Source organism: Callorhinus ursinus, unplaced genomic scaffold (assembly GCF_003265705.2).
Source record: "Callorhinus ursinus isolate GAN/ISIS: 27379988/994484 unplaced genomic scaffold, GSC_fseal_2.0 scaffold48, whole genome shotgun sequence".
Classification (NCBI taxonomy): Eukaryota; Metazoa; Chordata; class Mammalia; order Carnivora; family Otariidae; genus Callorhinus; species Callorhinus ursinus.
The window spans coordinates 8694777-8712846 of record NW_027397110.1 but is presented as its reverse complement, the minus strand read 5'-3'; the positions used below and the strand labels follow the sequence as shown (position 1 = coordinate 8712846).

General features: G+C 57.3%; 1 protein-coding gene across 1 annotated transcript in view; it reads left to right on the top strand.

Moving 5' to 3' along the window:
• Nucleotides 1–18070, top strand: part of CACNA1I (calcium voltage-gated channel subunit alpha1 I) — a 116314-nt gene that overhangs the window by 7819 nt on the left and 90425 nt on the right. The window contains exon 2 of the mRNA XM_025881969.2: nt 2879–3138. Within this exon, the coding sequence (XP_025737754.2) occupies nt 2900–3138 (239 nt within the window). The 5' untranslated portion in view covers nt 2879–2899. The remainder of the gene's footprint in view (nt 1–2878; nt 3139–18070) is intronic.

Sequence of the window (18070 nt, the reverse complement as noted above, 5' to 3'; positions counted from 1 at the left end):
TGGGTGGGCACTGGGGCGCAGGTCAGAGGGTGGAGGCTGGGTGGGCATGGGGAGAGGGTTGGGGCTGGTGGCCTTGGCAGTAGTGGTCTCTAGGAGTCCCACAGTGAGGCTGGAGAGGTGTGAGGACAAAGGACTACAACAGTGTGACAGCCTTAAACAGGGCCAAGTGAGGCAAAAAACAAGTTAGGACAGAGTCGGTGGAGCTGAGAGCGAGGAGAGGGGTGGTCATGTGTGGTTCTAGAGGCCATGGCAACTCTTTGCACCCATGCGGTTGCAAGAAGGGTTTTGGTGGTCCTGGGTGGGGTGGCATTGGGGCCAATGCAGAGCCAGGCTTTTCTGCCTCTAAAACATGTCTCAAATCCACCCCATTCTTCCCACCCCCAGTAGTATCCCAGGCCAGGCCAACCCATCCTTCCCACCTCCTTTTGGCCCTCCCTGCCCCACCCCTGCCTGTCCACTCACTCTCCCTTCAGCCTCGAGAGGGCTGGCTTAAAAACACAGACCAGAGCACACCACTCCCTGCATAAAACCCTCCTGTGGCTTCTTGTTGCACTTGAAATAAAACGCAAGCTCCTTCCGTGGGTCACAGCAGGGCTGCCCAACACTCCATTTCACCCCCTTCCTGCCCTCGGCTCGGCACACTGGCCTCATTTCTCTTCCTTAAATGCACCAAGCTCGTTCCAGCCTCCCAGACTCTGCACATGCTGTTCCTTCTACTTGGAGTGCTCGTCCTACAGATCACGCATGGCATGGCTGGGGCCTTCTGCTTCCTATTTTTATCTTCGGCGTCTCTTTCCTTCGACAAGGTGCTTTCCCATCTTGCTCCCTTGTTTGTTTACTTCCCAGCACATTTTATTAATTTATTCAACGACTGTTTGTCGAGCACCTAGTATGTTGCTGGCACTGTCGTGGCACTGGGGGGGGGGTGCAGCAAGTGAGTGGAGCAGACCGCAGTCCCTGCTCTCCTACCACCTTCTTTCAGGTTGGGCAGATAGGTGCTAAATCATAAAGATACAAATACATAAATTATACGGTATGTTTGGTGGTGATAAGCGCTCTGGAACCCAGAGGGAGAGAAATTCATTGACTCGTGTGTCTCTCTCCCTTGCTGGAGCATCAGCCGAATGAGAGTTGGTGCCAAGTCTGCCTCATCCACTGGCATAGCTGCAGCGCCGACCCAGTGCCTGCACATAGTAGGTGCTCAGGAAATGTTTCCTGGACAGATGAATGCATCGTCAGGCCTTGGGGGAACAGGGCATGCGAGCTGGAGGAGAGGATGTTCTGGGGAGGGGGCAGGGTGTGAGCAGAGGTCTGGAGGAGGCAGCTGGTGCTCTAGGACCGGAGGAGGTCCAGCGTGGCAGAAGCGAGGGGCCGGCCGAGGCACGGTGGGCTCAGAGGCTGGTGCTGCGGTGGGCAGGCCCGGAACCACCCCAGGGAGGATGTTTTTCAGCCCAGGGGTTGACACGTGGCAGGCCGAGTTGCCTGAAAGCTTATGTAAGGCCCATGGCTGTTTTTCTGGAACCAGGAGCAAAGCCTGGAGCTTGGGAGAAAACTCTGCCTCCCTGACCAGCCGGGTAAAGTGGCAGGAGGTGCCAACTCCCGCCTGTTGCCCCTGGGAGCCAGAGAAATGTCCAAACGCATCAGCTCTGGGCAGCTCAGCAGTGCGCTGAGCCCCGGGGCTCAGGTTCCTTCTCCAACTCCCGTTGCCCAGCCCGGCCCTGTCAGGGTCCTAGGGCCCGGGAAGACCCCAGGGCGTGACGATTCAGGGACGGGGGCCTCTCAGATGGGGTGGGGAGGGGGCAGGCCCTGACGAGTGGCTGTCCTTCCTCCTTCACCGTTGGCCGGCTGTGTAGAGGGGGCCACGCAAGGCCACGGTCAGTCATCCCCGAATCTGGAGGGCCAGTGCTGGGACTCTGGCATGGGAGTGTGCCCTAGCCTCGGTGGCCACTTCCTTCTCTGGGTCTGTTTCTCCAGCTGCATGGGAGTGTTCCTGGGGTTGTTGGAAGCATCAGTGGAGACCGGGATGTGCAAGTCCCCCTGAGCTGTGGTCAGGAGCAGCTATGAAAATGTGGGGGCCCCCGATCACAAATTATGAAGAATTTCAAGTTGGTGACAGCCGAGCATTAAACCCAGAGCAGGGCCCTTCTGAGCATGGAACCCTGGGTGGCCGCACTGGTCACACTCCCAGGAAGCCAGCCCTGGTGGCGCTTTCCTTCTGCTGTTACCGGGCTGTGTGTCTGTCCTGTCCCTTCTCTGGGCCTCAGTTTCTCCAGCTGTAAAGCAAAGAGGTTGATGTGTAGGGTGCCTGAGTTCTCACCTTTGTGAGGTGGTAGGGGGGAATCCCTGGGCTCCATCGTAGGTCTCAGCTCAGGGGTCACTGCCTCAGGGAAGCCTACCGTGATTCCCTCCTGGCTTGCCCGACTCCCTTGGTGTCCAGCTTCACAGCCCTCCAACCTCTCCTTTGTTAATGCCTGTCAAGCTGGTGATGATGTCTGACTTTATAGTAACTTCCCTTTTTTTTTCTTGCAAATTTTCTTGTCTTTGACTATGTAGTAAATATACAACTGTAGTCTCATAAAAACATAACAAAACCCAAATGATACCATAACTATGTTCTAGGTAGATTTTATTCTTCTCACTCTTCATCTCCCCAAACTGAGGCTGCGCAGGGTTGACCAGACTTGCCCCAGGACCCCTCCCTGGAAGTGGATTCCAACTCGGGTGCATCGGAGCCCTCAGCTCTCTCCTAATCCTTGTGGCAGAGTGCGGGCGAGGGGCCTATGGGCTGTCTGGGCTGTGTCCCCTTGTGAGGGAAGGCGGGTTGGGAGGGTGGATGCCAGGCAGCCCCTGCCACGTGCTGCCCTTCCTCCTCCCCCAGGGCTCCTTGCTCAGCGCAGACATGGCTGAGGCTGAGAGCTCCCCACCGCCCTCCTCCCCTGCCGCTGCCCCAGCAGCTGAACCTGGAGTCACGGAGCAGCTGGGGCCCCAGAGCGCCCCTCCCTCCCCTCCAGGCCTGGAGGAGCCCCTGGATGGAGCTGATCCTGAAGTCCCTCACCCGGACCTGGCCCCTGTTGCCTTCTTCTGTCTGCGACAGACCACCAGCCCCCGGAACTGGTGCATCAAGATGGTGTGTAACCCATATCCTTTGTGTGTGTGGGGGGCCAAGCTGTTCCCTGACGGAGCCCTGCCTGCCCTCTGGTTCAGAGGCCACGGCGGTGGTGGTGGTTGGTGAGCTCAGATGGGGGGTCTGGGGGAACATCGGGGCACGGAAGGCTGACTGATGAGGACCTGGCATCCTGCTGACCTGAACGTTCTGGAAGTTGTTGACGACTGCGGGGGTTGGTCCGGTGCCCGGCTGGCTCAGGAAGTCCTCAGGTGTGAGCCCCAGGCCTGCGCTGGCACTGGGGATGCCGAGTTAGGTCAGACCCTGACTCGTGGCTCAGCTCCCAGGGACTGGGCCGTTTGCCTGACAGTGGCCACAAGGGTGATGAGAGCCTGATGGGGACCCTGTGAGCGTGGACCCCGAGGCAGCAGTAAGCAGCCTCCTCACAGATTTCCCGGCCACCACTTGCTGCCCCTGGACTGCTCGTGTTGGCCGGCCCCTGCCTTGGACCCTTCGCAAAGTCCTAACCCAGCCCACCGGGCCACCTTACTTCTTACCAGCTGCTTCTCCTGTGTTCTTGCACGCCTCAGGGCCTTCGCACAGGCTCTTCCTTTTGAAATGCTTTTCCTTGCTCTCTTCACCTGGCAGAATCCTTCACTGCATCCTTCACATCACAGCGTGTCTCCTCCTCAGAGCAGCCTACCGTGATTCCCCCTTGGCCTCTCTGTTTGTTGTCACTCCCTAGCTGTGGCATTCTGAATGTAACATTTGCCTCCTCTAGGGTCCTGTCAGGTGAGCGGGACGTGGACCGAGCCTGTCTGGTTTGCTGCTGGACCCCAGCCCCCCAGCACGGTGCCTGGCACCCGGCGCATGCTCCTTCAGTGTTCACTGGGCGCATATTGGCAGTGTCTGAGCTGAGTCTCCAGCAGTGAGCAGTCAGGTGGAGAGGGCGGTGGGGAGGAGGGTGTGTCAGGAGCAAAGGCCTGGAGAAGAGAGGAACTGAAGGCAGTTTGTTGTGGTTGGAGTGGAGGAGGGAGGGCCAGTGTGGAGGGGGAGGGGGAGAGGGAGGCTCGCAGGGCTGAGTGAGGAGCTGGCCGACGTTCTCAGGGCAACGGGATCAGGCGAAATTTACAGCAGGGTGTGATGTGGAGCGATCAGTGTTTTAGAAAGACTGACTGCTCATTGCGCCGTGGAAATGGATCACGGCTGGGCTGGGGGCTGGGGGCCAGTGAGGAGGAGGCTTTGGGACCTGGACATGGTGGCCTCTGGGTTTGGGGGCCCGCCAAGCAAAAGAGTCTCTGCCAGTGTTTGAGGCCACGCTGAGTAGCACCTGAGTCCAGCTCTGGACCCCTGGGCTACCCGGGATGACAGCTGGTGTGGTGAGGTGGCCCCCCGAAAGGCTGGGGGAGGCAGCCATGCAGAGCCCAGGGCTGCTGGCCTCCCTGCTCTGGAAGGGCTGGGTGATGACCTTGGAAACTGGAGGGTCTCTGCTGCAGTGGGCGGAGTGTGGTTCTGGGTGCTGTTAGCTGGATGGAGGGCCAAATGCCAGGTGTTCCTTCTGTAGGACAGCTCAGGCGGTTTCAGGCATGATTAGAGGGTCTGTTCAATAAGTTTGTTCACCCAGCGCTCACTGACATCAGCCCTGGAATCGTGGAGGATAGAGAAACATAGCTAGCTGGTCTGCCCTGAGGAGCTGCCAAGAGTGGGGGACGCAGTCACCATCCATGGGAACAGTTTTAGTACAGTATGTCGGGGAAACCTTAGGAGCATGTGAGCTGGGGGGTGGCCAGGCCAGGAAAAGGGAGACCACAGGAGCTTTGGGCCTTTGAGGAAGAGAAAGCCTCCCTGGAAGATGAGGGAGACGATGGAACCATGTCACAGGTACTTAGCCTGGGTGGGACTAGGGCTGATTCTGGCTCTGCCATTTGGGTGCTGTGTGACCTTGGGAAAGTTACTTTACCTCTCTGGTAAAGTAGCCTCATATGGTCTAGACAGTCAAGATCTGGGCTGGGCTGGAGGCAGAGGCATGGCTCAGATGATCTTGGCTTGGGAGTGTGACCCAGCTCACCCTCTGACAGGCTCTGGAGCATCTGGCTGGGCAGATGCAGCCCAAAGCTGGCCCCAGTGTCTCAGAAGCCCTTGGATGGAGAGCGCATCTGAGTCCCGTCTACCGTAAACTAGATGTGTGACTCTGGGCAGCTCCTTCTCTCTGAGCCTCAGTGCCTCTACCTAAGAAGAGGGGCCTGGATGAGAGGGCCTCCTCCAGCCCTGGGAGCCTGGGGTGCCAGCCATACTTGGCCTTACCCCTGACCTTAGGTACTCTGGGCCCTGGTCACTGGGCAGCCCACAGAGACCCTTCTAGGTTGCCACATTTCTGGTGTGTTGGGCAAAACAGAGTCCCTGGGGTCCTCTGGCCTTTGTCCTCACCATCCCCCTGGGCTCCACCCTCAGTGCATGTGGGAGCCTGGGGGTGGGAGCAACAGTGGGGCTGGCCCCCAGAAGGGGAGGGAAAGGGTCCCGCTCCTGGTCAGAGCAGGACTTGGTCCTCCTCTGTCTCAGGGAGAGCCTGGGTCCAAGCGTGTGGAAGCCGCCTGGGGGAGGAGTGCTGCCAAATTCAGCCCCCTCCTTCAGGAGGGACTCCCCAACACTGGTTGCTGCTCAGAGCATGTTGGGCTCCCTAGGCCCCATGAGAGAGGCTGCTGAGGCTGGGGTGAAGGATGCAGGTGATTCAGGTCTCTGCCTGAACTGACTGCCTCGCTTCTGAGCTCCCTTCTAGACCAAAGATCTGATGACTCTAGAGTGGAGCGGCCTCAGAAGTGTCAGGTCTGGGACTCTCGGACTAGAAGCTTCTGTGATTGAGTCTCAGGGTTCAGAGTTTAAATGTAAGGCTCATGGACAATCAAATTCCAAGCCTCTGTGATTTCAAAGTCTGTAAAGTTCTGTGTTTCAAAGAAGGCGTGAGTCTGAGATTTGGCAGTTGCGATGGTACGTGTTTGGATCCAAGGACGCGAGATTCTAGGCTTTGTGAATAGGATGGTTCAGCGCTCAGATTTCATAGCCTGAGTTGGGCCCGTGGGAGGGAGGCCAAGGCAGGTCTCTGCAAATGCAGGCCCAGGTGACCTTGGTGAGTGTCAGCAGGGGCCCTGGATCAGAGACTTGACTGTAGGTACGCTCAGGTCGGGCTTTAGGGTCTTGGTGTGTATGTGGGTGTCTTTGATCAGGTGCTGAGGGCTCTAGGATTCTTCCCTGGCCAGAAACCTCCCTTCCCCTGCCTCCTCCTTGGGAGGGAGCTCCAGGAAGGGGCAATGCTTAGGCAGGTGCTCCTCAGTGGGGACACTGTTGCCATTTTGAGTGTGACAGTATTTTGTGATCCAGGCTGTCTTGCATATTACAGGATATTTGGTGTTCTTGGTCCCTAAATATTAGGAGGCAGTGGCCCCGAATCTTTGTGACAACCATAAATGACCTTTCCTATCCCCAGACTCTGCACGATTCTGCTTCCCATCCAGAACCCAAAGGAATGATGGATGTGTTGGCATCAGGGTCAGGCTAGCCGGAGCAGCTATCAGGCCCAGCAGGCCCAGGGCCGGGGCAGGGCAGGATGGCAGGGTCTGCTCAGAAAGACTGTCCTGAGCATTAGAGTCCCTGCTGTGTGAGGGGCCCTGGCTCAGAGCCAGTTGTCCTTTGAAACCTGGTGCTCCCTGACTCGGCTCCTTACCCAGCTCGACGCCACCTGACTCACTGGAGAGCCAGAAGAGGCTCCTGGGACTGAGCTGAGCTGGAGAGCTGGGCTGGTGAGCCGGGTGGGAAAGGGCTGCTCGCCCAGATGTCCGCACCACTCCCTGCCGGGTCTGGGCCTTGAACAACACACCGCCAGCCAGGGTTTCAGCTGGGAAGTCTCCGGGTCTGAAGTGTTGGGGGATTGGTCCCGCTGTTTGACTCATGGGTAGGTGGCATGTGGAAAATGCTGGGGACCTGAGTCAGACAGACCCAGGGGCTCATTCTGCCTCTTATTTGCTGTGTGATCGTGGGCCAAGTTTTTTTATTTTTAAAGATTTTATTTATTTATCTATTTGAGAGGAAGAAAAAGAGCACGAGCAGGGGGGAGGGGCAGAGGGAGAGGGAGAAGCAGGCTCCCCGCTGAGCAGGGAGCCCAACGCGGGGCTCGATCCCAGGACCCTGGGATCATGACCTGAGCCGAAGGCAGACACTTCACCAACTGAGCCACCCAGGCGCCCCCATGGGCCAGTTTTTTAACCTCTCTGAGGCCTGTGCTCCCTGCTGTCAAATGGGGGTGGTGGTACCCCCCTCTCAGGAGTGCACTGAAGATCAGGCAGTACGCAAGGCGAGTGAGGACATGGAGCTCTGAGGACTAGAGACACTGCCGCCCATGTGGTTATCACACTTATCAGCTGCGCTCACAGGTGCACCGGGCCTCACGGATCACCGAGCAAACGCTCTGCTCGTGGGAGATGCAACGAGACGTTAGGCATCAAGCCTTTAGACAGCACATAACGCCTTCAGAGGACATTGTTTCCAGGGAAAATCATCGATCTCTGTTACTTAGGGAAATTTGTGCCAGTTACGCCCTCGGTTGTCACGCCCTCATCCCCGGACACGTGGCCAGTCGGCCGCAGCACGACCCATCAGCTGGAAACCTACCTATTTCCTCCCCCGGCTTCGATGTGGGAGTCTTTCTTGGGAGCCTACCCGGCTGCGTGTAGGAGAAGGGCCCGTGGGGGGCTGTATTTGCTCTGGTTTTCCCTCCCTGAGCTTTGCTTTTCCCGGCTCTGTAAGGGACGTTTACAGGTGATTAGAGATGACTCCTTGGAAGCATCCAGCAGCGTGTCCAGCACAGGGGAGGGGCTCGGGGTGATACTGAGGGCTGGCACTCCTGGTGCTCAACTCTCTGCTGTCTTGACACCTGTAGCCACCCCCCGAGGGGCTGTGACAGCCCCATTTCCCACACAGGGAAGGTGAGGCTCAGAGCGGTTGAGTAACTTCTACCCCGTGTCGCACAGCCAGGATGTAGGAGAGCTGGGATGAAAACTTCGATTTCTCTGAATCCCCAGCCTCAGCTTGTATCCAGGACATTGCAGCCACCTGCCGAATCTGGAGAAGCGCCCGGTTCTCCATGCTCCACCCGGGGCGGGGAGATTTGCTCCGCAGTTCCAGGAGGCAGCGGGGAGGGTCTCCCTGGGTTTCGGCATCTACATCTGGCAGCCACCTCTGTGGCCTGCCTGGGGCCGTCCCCTGAAAGGTGTGCAGCCCCCTTCCCTTTGGGTGCACTCCGGGGCGCATACACGGTGGGAAGCCAGTGGGCTGTGAAGGTGGCCTCTGCGGGGCTGGGCTGGGACGAAGGAGACACCAGCTGCCTGTGACCTTGGATCCGTCACCCCCACTCCCCCCACCCCCCCGACCCTCGGTCTCCCCGTCTGCAGGATGGGAGAGTTGGCCAGTGAGGTTGGGAAGGGGCTGGTGGGGTACCCACTTCCAGCCCTCCTTGGAAAGCATCTCAGTGCTGTCTTTGGGGAGCACCCAGCGCTGTGTTCCTTGTGGCTGGGCTCCCTCGCTCTGTGCTTGTGGCTGTGGCCCGGGCTCTCATCTGTCTGCTTCTGGTCCCCTGCCTGGCTCCGGCCCCCTGCTTGCTCTTGCTTCGAAGTCCAGCTGGCTGAGACCCCAGCCGCGCAGACCCTCTGACCTTGCCGGTCACTGGGCAGGAAGAGGGCAGGGCCCACAGTCTCATCATAGCTCAAGCCTTGTGCTGTTCATTCTGGGGGTTCAGCATGTTTGCTGGAGGTGAATGGGCTCTTGTTTGTCTCTCACCCATTCATGAGATCATTTGACAAGATCATTTGACAGCTATGACCGTTTTGTGCAAGGGAAGGTGACTCTGACTCCCTGGGAGAGACGTCGATCGGCGGCCCCTCCCAAGAAGGCACCTGTCGGGTGGTGATGAGGAATGATGGTGGCCCAGGGCGCTGGTGGGGCCTGGAGAGGGGGGTCCAGGTGCAGGGGTTGGTGCCTTGGGGTTGGTGTTGGGAGAGGGCTCCGGTGACCCCAGGGACTGTGGCTTGCATGAGTGTGAATGCAGACCTACTCCTGGCTTCTTGGCCAAGAGGCCTTTGCCTTTGCTGAGCTTCTGTTTGCTCATCTGTGAGGTGGGGCCATAGCAACCCCCAGTTGGGAATGTCAGGAGGTCAAGTGACAATTCCAGGACAAGCCCTGGCTGGGCTCCTACAACAGTTAAGTGCCGAGCGGCAGCTGTAGGCACACTGGGGCCAATGGGGAAGCTGTAGGGAGTCACCTGGGGTGGCAGGACCCTGACAAGGGTCCTGAAGGTAGTGCCACCTGGGCCCCCAGTCTTTGACGATGGTCTGAGAAACCTGTGGGCCAGGCTGCCAGGGAGAGAGGCTCTCGGTGGTGGGTGAGGATGGGGTGTGCTGGCTTCTCGGGGAGGGAAGGCATGAAGGGTGGGCAGTGGGAGGAGGAGAAAGTCTGGGGAGCCCCAAATGTGGTGGAGGATAAAAGGGGGTAGTCACCTGCAGCAAGACCCCCTCCCATCACCCTATGTCCGATACAGTCACTTGGGCCACCCCCATCTCTGGGCATGCTCCCTCAGTCTTGCTGCACCAGATCAAGGCCTCTAGGACCCTTCTCAGGGTTTTTAACTATCAGGAAGCCCTGCCTTAATCTAACCTCCATCCCCCCGGCCTGAGCCCATTCCCTGTGGCTGGGCTGTTGGGAACAGCTGAGTTTTTCCATCTTCTGTCTAAATAGACAGCTCCTGGGATCTCACCCCAAATGCCCACTGACAAGGGGGCATGCCCTCCTTCCCCTGCACAGTGAAGAGAGCACCCGGGAGCCTGGACTTGTGCCACATGGGCAGTCACCTCCGCCCTGGACCCAGTCTCTGCCCCCTCCCTCACCTTCCTCCTCAGGGGCTCCTGGGGCCCCCTTGTGTGGAAGGGGTTTGTCACCCACAGAGTGCTGCGTGCCCAGGAGGGGCTGTTGTCTCCCTCCCTGCCTGCCTTCTTTCATTTGTTCACTCATTCTTTCCTCACTCCAACACCTCCCAGGGCTCCCTGTCACCCCCAGAATAGTATCACTTGGCTCGATTTGGGTCCTTCCATGGTTCCCCCTGGTCTGTCCTCCAGCCACCTTCCTGCTTCTTCCCTTCATGCTCCTGTTCTGAAGCCCAAACGAGTGCTGATGTTTCCTGACATGCCCTCCTTCCCTGCCTTGGCTTCTGCTGGGTCTGCCCCCCCCCCAGATGCCCGCTCCCTGCCTCCACGACAAATCCCACCGGCCCCCCAGGCCCAGCTGCCTGGCCCCTCCCGGCAGGGAGTGTTCCAGGATCCCCAGCTCCTTCCTCTCTTGACCCCTCTTTATCCTACAACTTTCTTCCTGCCTCAGGGGAATTGTTTGTGGCTGGCTTTGTCTCCTCCATCTGAGTGGGGCCCCAGAGAGCATGGCCTGGGGCTCTCACTTCACTCTGTGGCCCAGCCTGGGCCTGGCACTGATGGGCTCCTGTCTCGCTTTCCGGTTCGTTCAGTGCTTCCCCGCCTGCCTTGGCCTCTCAGATTCTCTCAGCAACTCCCATGAGGTGGCAGGGCCGGGAGTTTGCTAACCCCCATTCTATAGCTGGGGAGCCTGAGGCCCCGGAAGGGAGCATTGCCTTGCCCAGGGGCACATGTTGAGTAATCAGACAGCCAGGGCAGACCTGCCGGTGCTGATGGCTTGCTCATGGCTGGGGAAGGGGCTCTTTAGGGAAGGGTATTCCCTCCTCCTTCAGCCTGGGGCTAATGAGAATGCCCAGATGGGTGGCCAGTGTTGCTGGAAGAAGCAACACGTGTCTGGGAAATTGTCCGTTTCCCTCCATCTGGTGTAGAGAAGGTTTGTTTTTCTCAGAAGTAAAAGTCAGCATCGAGCTGTGCCCTAGGGATGCTTCTGGTGGCCAGAGGGGCTGTCACACTCTCGACTGGTCAGCAGGGTGGGCTGGACAGCCAGTTGGAGGAGTCTGGCTGGGCCAGAGAGGGCCTGACCCTCAGGGCAACCTCTGGTACCATCACATGGGGATTTCTTTCTTTTTTTTTTTTTTTAAGATTTTATTTATTTGACAGTGAGAGACACAGCAAGAGAGGGAACACAAGCAGGGGGTGTGGGAGAGGGAGAAGCAGGCTTCCCGCAGAGCGGGGAGCCGGATGTGGGGCTCGATCCCAGGACCCTGGGATCATGACCTGAGCCGAAGGCAGACGCTTAACGACTGAACCACCCAGGCGCCCCTCACATGGGGATTTCTGTGTAAAGAGAGCTGTGGGTGAAGAAGCTGCCTCTGATCCAACCTGGGGGCATTGGTGAAGGCTGCCCGGAGGAGGGGGCATTTGGCCTGGGTCTTGCTGCATGAGTAGGAGTTTTCCAGAAGCACAGTTGTGGGATAGTGTTCCAGGCAGAGAGAATAGTATAGAGAACAGTGAGTTTAGTGTGGCTGGAACAGGGTGAGGCACGTGCTGGATAGCAGGTGTCAAATGCCAGTTTGGAGCTTGTTCTTGATCTTGCGGGCACTGGGGAGCCATTGATGGGTGTCCAGCAGGGATGGGATATGAGTAAATTCATTTGTTAGAATGGTCACTCCTGGAGCAGAATGGAGGATGCTTGAGGGAAAGAGAGGCCTGGAGACCAAGCAGTAGACTCCTGAAGCAAATGTTGATTGATGGTTGATGATCGATCGATTGATTGACTGAACAAGTGTTTTCTGTAGCTCAGCTTCAGAACAGTGTTGGCCACTGTTCTACACTTGAGTGGAGGTGCCCTTGGGCTGTTTAGCCATGTTGGGTGGAGCCTCGGAATACCAGGCCTGGATCTTCAGTGGTGACCCTGAGGAGTCCCTAGCCTGATGGGTGAGGCAGAGCCAGACCCACATCATACTCCTGTGAAGCAAAGTGGGATAAAGGCTGGGCGGAGGGACCCTCCGGGAGGCCGTGGCCACCAGGAGGATGGAGTGGTCCGTCTGTCCAAACTGGGGATGCTGCAGGAAACTTCTGATGAAGAAGGAGGCCTCCAAGCCAGGGCAGGAGGGTGTCTGATGGGCAAGAGGTGGAGGGAGGGGGCTGGCAGCCCCGCTGAGGAAAGTGCCTCGTCAAGGGCTCTACGGTCACCCGGTCACCCGGGATGCTGGTAACAGCCTGGTGTGTGGGCTGGGAAAGGAACGGGGTGGGGGCTGAAGGACACCTGGGGTCCAGATTTGGGGGACAAAGGGGAAGACTGCACCGGGAGGGCACTGGCAGTGACTATGGGCCACCTGTGTGGGGGGAGCGTTCCATCTTCCCAGCCCCTCAGACAGCTTTAGAGAGGCCCAGAGAGGTGGAGTGTTTGTCCAGGGCCGGAGCGGCTGAGGGGGGCTTGGGCGGGAGCCCAGGGTGTGCGCAGCCCCGTGAGAGCTGACCGCGGGGCTAGTTGTAATTGATAGTGAGCAGGAGAATTAGAAAGAGGGCTGGCTGGCTAATGAAGTGTCAGCCCCCTCCTGGGGGCATTTAAAACATGATTGGATTTTTATTCGTCCATCCTGCCTGGGCTTCGGCGTCTGTGTCAGGAGCCAGCTTTGACCTGCCACCTCCCTCGGACCGCCTCGCCATCCTGTTGGGAGACAAACGGCCCTGTTTGTTTCTCTCCGAGAGAAATCGATCTGTCTTTTTAATCAGCTGGAATGTCTCCTTGCTAATCTCACTCCAGCTCTCCCGTGGGGCTGCCTTCCGCACTTCTGGCCCCGTCTGCCCTGTGGAGCTGCGCTCTGGTCTCCCCCTTCTCTGCCCAAGTTCAAATCCCGACGCTGGTACTTCCTGCTGTGTGACGCTGAGCAGACAGCTCGACCTCTCTGGACGACAGTTTCTATCTGTCTGAGAAGGCATGAGAAGGCTCGGCTGACTGCGAGGTGCTATAGGAATGCGAGGGCTTGGGGTGTTGGCGGGGAGAGGGCCAGGGTGGGGGTGGGGAGAGTAGGGTACCCAAGGTCCGCACCTGGCTTCCCCCCCAGAGAGTGGCAGGAGAGGCTCTCAGCCGCACCCCTACGTTGAGTGAGGAGATGATTGGGGATTGGCTGTCCCCCAGGGTCCAGTCTGGGCTCCGCTAAGTGCAAGCTCCGCGACCTCAGGCAGGTCACCCCTCTCTGGGTGTCATTTTTCTCGTCTATAAAATTGTGGGGTGGGGGAGGTTAGGCTGTATCAGTGGTTTTCACTTGGGATGATATTGCCCCTAGATTTGGCAATGTCTGGAGGCATTCTTGGTTGTCACAACTTGGGGAGGGTGTTGTATTGGTTTCTAGTGGATAAAGGCCAAATATCCTACAATGCATGGGACAGCTTCCCGACAAAGAATTATCAGGTCCTAAATGCCAAAAACCCTGGCCTAGGTGGTCCCTGGGATCTCTTGAAGCTCTGAAAGTGTGGGCACAGCATGGGTCTTGGGGCAAGGAGGGTGGGGACTGAGAGGGGGAGTCTCTGAAGGAGGAAGAGAGGACAGTGCTGAGTCCCCACCTGAAGGTTTCCTGTGGTCATATAAACTTGGGTTTGAATCCCGGAGCTGCCATTTACTAGAATGTCACATTTCCAACTGCCTTCCCATGCACCCACCCGTCCATCTCCCCACTCACGAGTCCTTCGGTCCATCCATCCATCCATCCATCCATCCATCTTTCCATCTCTTCATCCATTCATTTGCCCATCAACCCATCATCCATCTACCTAACCTTTACATTCTTGCATTCATTCCCCCCTTCCCGACCATCCACCCATTCACTTGTTTGGCAGATACTTGTTGATCAATACACCTGCCCCTATCTCCCGTCCACCCTGCCACATGTTCACTGTCCAGTTAGGCCCTCTTCTTGTACCGTCTACAAGGCTTTTTGTACCTGACTTGTTCTCCTCACCTTCTAGACTATGAGCTCCTTGAGGGCAGGCTCCACATTCCATTAATACCTGTCTGTTCTTTAGGCCATGGTAGCTCTATCAGCTCTGCCCATAGTAGGTGTGCAGAAAAACTTTCAGTGAAGTGTATCCTAGCAAGCAAGGTTTGGAGGTGGCGGTTGTGTGGATAGAGATGTGGCTGACCAAGAGCACTTACACAAAGGGCCTTCAGTGTCAAGCCAGGGAGTTTGTCGGAAGGCGGTGGGAAGCCACGGAAGGCTTTTGGTTCTGGAGGAGCCCTCTGGCTGTGCATGGAGGATTTATCAGAGGAAGCCAGGCTGGAGGAGGAAGCTATTTCAGAGTCGGGGTGAGGGAGTACAACCTGCCTGGGTGCAGGTGCAGGTTTGCGGGTGGAGGGGAGAGACTGAGGTGGTGAAATGGACAGATCTCTGAGGGACAAGGCGATGAAGGGGAGGGGGCCTCTGGAGGGTGCTCCCGTCTGGACAACTTCTAGCATCGGTTGTGGTTGGGGAACATCATTCACTGGGGTGGGAAATGCAGAGAATTTGGTGATCTGGGGAGGATAGGCCCTACGCCATTATGATGTCTTTGAAGTCCCCAGAGACATCCTAGGGGGCGTCTTTGTTGCTCAGCAGTGAGTCGGCCTCGGGCTGGGACAGATTCCGGACCTGGTCAGCTGGCCGACCACCGGACCGCCAGAGCTGGGGCCGTGGCAGTGGGTGTGTGGTCAAGGAGAGGAGAGGGGGGACCAGAGGGTGGGGAGCCCGAGAAAGGCCAACATTTGAGGGACAGAGCCAGGAAGTGGGAGGAGGGCCTGCCCAGGTCCTTGTGGTACCCTTGGGGCCCAAGGAGGAGAGAGTTTCTAGGATAAGGATCTTCACCTGGGGTTCTTGAACTTGGAAGGGGACAAGTTGCACATTTGTTTTCACTGGTGTCTGAGTGAAACTGAGCATTTCTTTCTGTTGTGAACAGAGGTAACAAACCAGGGTGTGATTTTTGGCAGTTCCTGCGACTCACTGGTACTGATCATCCGTCACCCCGCGGTGGCTGTGGACTTTATCACTGCTCTCCAGCCGCACACATCAGACCTGCCACAGGCGCTGGCTCTTCATCGTGTTGATTATGAAGCTCATGTGGCGCTCCATCCCAAGTCTGTTTTTAAAAAAAATGTTTTGACAACTATTTTAACATAACTGGCTTCCTTCCTTTCTAATTCTAGGCATTAAAAAAAAAGTATGCATTAAAAACATGATTCTGAGAAAGGGCTCGTGAACTTCCCCAGGGGGTCCGGGGAAGCCTCAGAACTGCTTTTGCAGGCGAGTGGGCCGGCCGTGCCCAGGGCTGCTGGCCAGATGGGCGAGGCGGAGGGTGCGCATGCGTGATAGCATGTGCAGGTGCCCAAAGGGCTGTGGCGCTCAGTGGGAGTGCATACGTGGACGCGTGCACGTGTGTGGTCACTGGCAGGCAGGGGAGACGTGTGGTGGGGGACAGGCCCCCAGGAGACCGAGCGAGAATATCATCACCCTCTGTCCGTGTCTCCACCGCGTGTCTGCTTGTGGTTTCTGGAGGGCAGGGACTGCATCTTCTTCATGTGGGGTTCCCAGAGCCACTGTGGGCCAGACAGAGGGGGTCTCGGTGAGGGGTTGCCAAATAAAGGAGTAGTGAGTGATGGGTGTTAAAAGGGAGAAGAGGAGGGCTCAGGGTGGGAAGGGAGGCTGCAAATCCCTCCAGCACAGAAACTCCTCCTTAGGCTCCTTGATACCTCCAGGTGATGGGGACCTCACTCCTTCTGAGCTGCTCCAGGCAGGGCTCTGGGCACAGAGAGGGATGGATACCCTCTGCCCTGGGACAGCACAGCCTGGTTGGTGGTGAGAAGCCAGGACAGACCACACTCAGTTTGATAGCTGACATTAAAGGGGGTACATCCAAGACATTGTGAGTACCCCCTGCCTAGGACTCCAGGAGGGTTCCCCGTGGCACACCTTCTTTGGGGGTGGGCTCTTGAGGCTGGGCCAGCCCCCAGACAGTGGGACCCTGGGCCCCAGCGGTCTGCCCTGCCCTCCCCTTTTCATCAGCAGGGGCTGAAGCCTCCTTGGCTGGAGTTCTCATCCCATGGACCATCCACCCTGGGTTCTCTTCCAAGCTGGCAGCCCCTGTTCCCTCACCTCCCCCACTCCGGCTGTCTGCACTGGGCACCGAGGCCTGCTGGGCATCTGGGAATCAGAGACTTTGGCCAAATTCAATGAGTTCTCAAATTAAGGGGCCTCTAAAAAGTGGGATTGGGGGCAGGGACAAGGAAGGAAGGGAGCACTCACTTGCTCATCTTGCCCCTGTAAGGGTTCTCAGCCCGCGGAGACTCTAGCATATCAGCAGAACCAGTCTAGCCCAGGCTGGGCTGTGTGTCATGTGGGGAGCTCCCCATTGCTGGAGGCATGTAAGCAAAGAGGCCTTAGGACCATCTCTTCAGCAAGTCTGTCCACTTTATGGAGCAGCTTTCTGTCCCAGCTCAACCGCCGTGTGACCTTGGGCAAGTATCTGGACCTTTATTTTTGTATCTGTGAAGTGGGTATAGTAACCCACTATCTCCCGAGGCTGCTATGGGCATGGGAGGAAGGAACAAATCTTTTTTTTTTTTTTTTTTAGAGAGGGAGAGAGGGAGATTGGGCAAAGGGAGAGGGAGAGAGAGTCCCAAGCAGGCTCCATGCCCAGCGAGGAGCCCGATCCTGATGTGGGGCTCGATCTCACAACTTTGAGATCATGACCTAAGCCAAAATCAAGAGTTGGATGCTTAACTGACTGAACCACCCAGGCGCCCCGGGAGGAACAAATCTTTAAATAAACAGGGGATAGGATGGTGTGAGGTTCAAACCCCTCACTAGCTGTGGCCTGAGCAAATCAGTCACACTGTCCCTTGCAGGGTTGTGATGAAGGTTGACACGGCGAGGGGGGTGGGGTCTGTGAGAGTGGCCGCCCCAGCAGGTGCTCGTGTGGTTTTAATTGTTGCATTTTATTTTTCCTTAGAGCAATTGTCCTTCATCATTTTTTGTTGTCCCCCCCCCCTTTTAAAGTAGGCTCCAAACCCAGCGTGGAGCCCAACATGGGGGTTGAATTCACAGCCCTGAGATCAAGACCTGAGCTGAGATCAAGAGTCGGAAGCTTAACTGCTGAGCCACCCAGGCGCCCCTTTGTTGCCCTTTTTATTGAGGTGTAAGGTGTACATGCAGCAGAGCTCACAAATCTTTGCGTCCAGCTCAGGGCATTTTCCCATATAAATACACTCCGGTGACCACACTCAGGCCAACAAGCACATCTCCAAAGGATGGAGAGCACCCCAGAAGCTCCCCTGTCCCCCACCTCCGATGGGTGCACCCCCGAAGTCACCGCTGCCCTGAGCTCCTTCACTGTAGGGTTAGCTTTGCCTGATTTTTCACTTTATGGAATTGGATTCACACACTTTGCTCTTGGGTGTCCTGCCTCTGTTACCCGGCATTATGCTGGTGAGCTTCGTCTCAGAGGTCACACATGTCAGCGGTTTGCTGTTTGTCGTTGCTGGGGAGTATTCCATCGGATGGATGTGCCGCTGACTTTCTCAGCCTCAGCACTGCTGACACATGGGGCTGGATAATTCTCCGTGGTGGGGCTGTCCTGTGCATTGCAGGATGTTTGTTTAGCAGGGTCCCTGGTCTCCACCCATTAGATGCCAGTGCCCTGCCCCCCCCCCCGGGGCAATCAAAAATGTCTCTAGACATGGCCACATGTCCCCTGGGGGTCAGAATCATCCCTAATTGAAATCTGCTGCCCGACTCATTCTCCTGATGATGCATGCTTGGGTTGTTCCCAGGTTGGGGCCGTTATGAATAACAGAGCTATGAGCCTTCTGGCACAGGCCTTTCTGTGGACTTCTGTCAGAATTTCTCCGGGGTATGCACCCGGGAGTGGCCCAGCTGGCTCCTAACAGGGGCCTCTGTTTCACTTTAATAGATGCTGGGGCGCCTGGGTGGCTCAGTCGTTAAGCGTCTGCCTTTGGCTCGGGTCATGATTC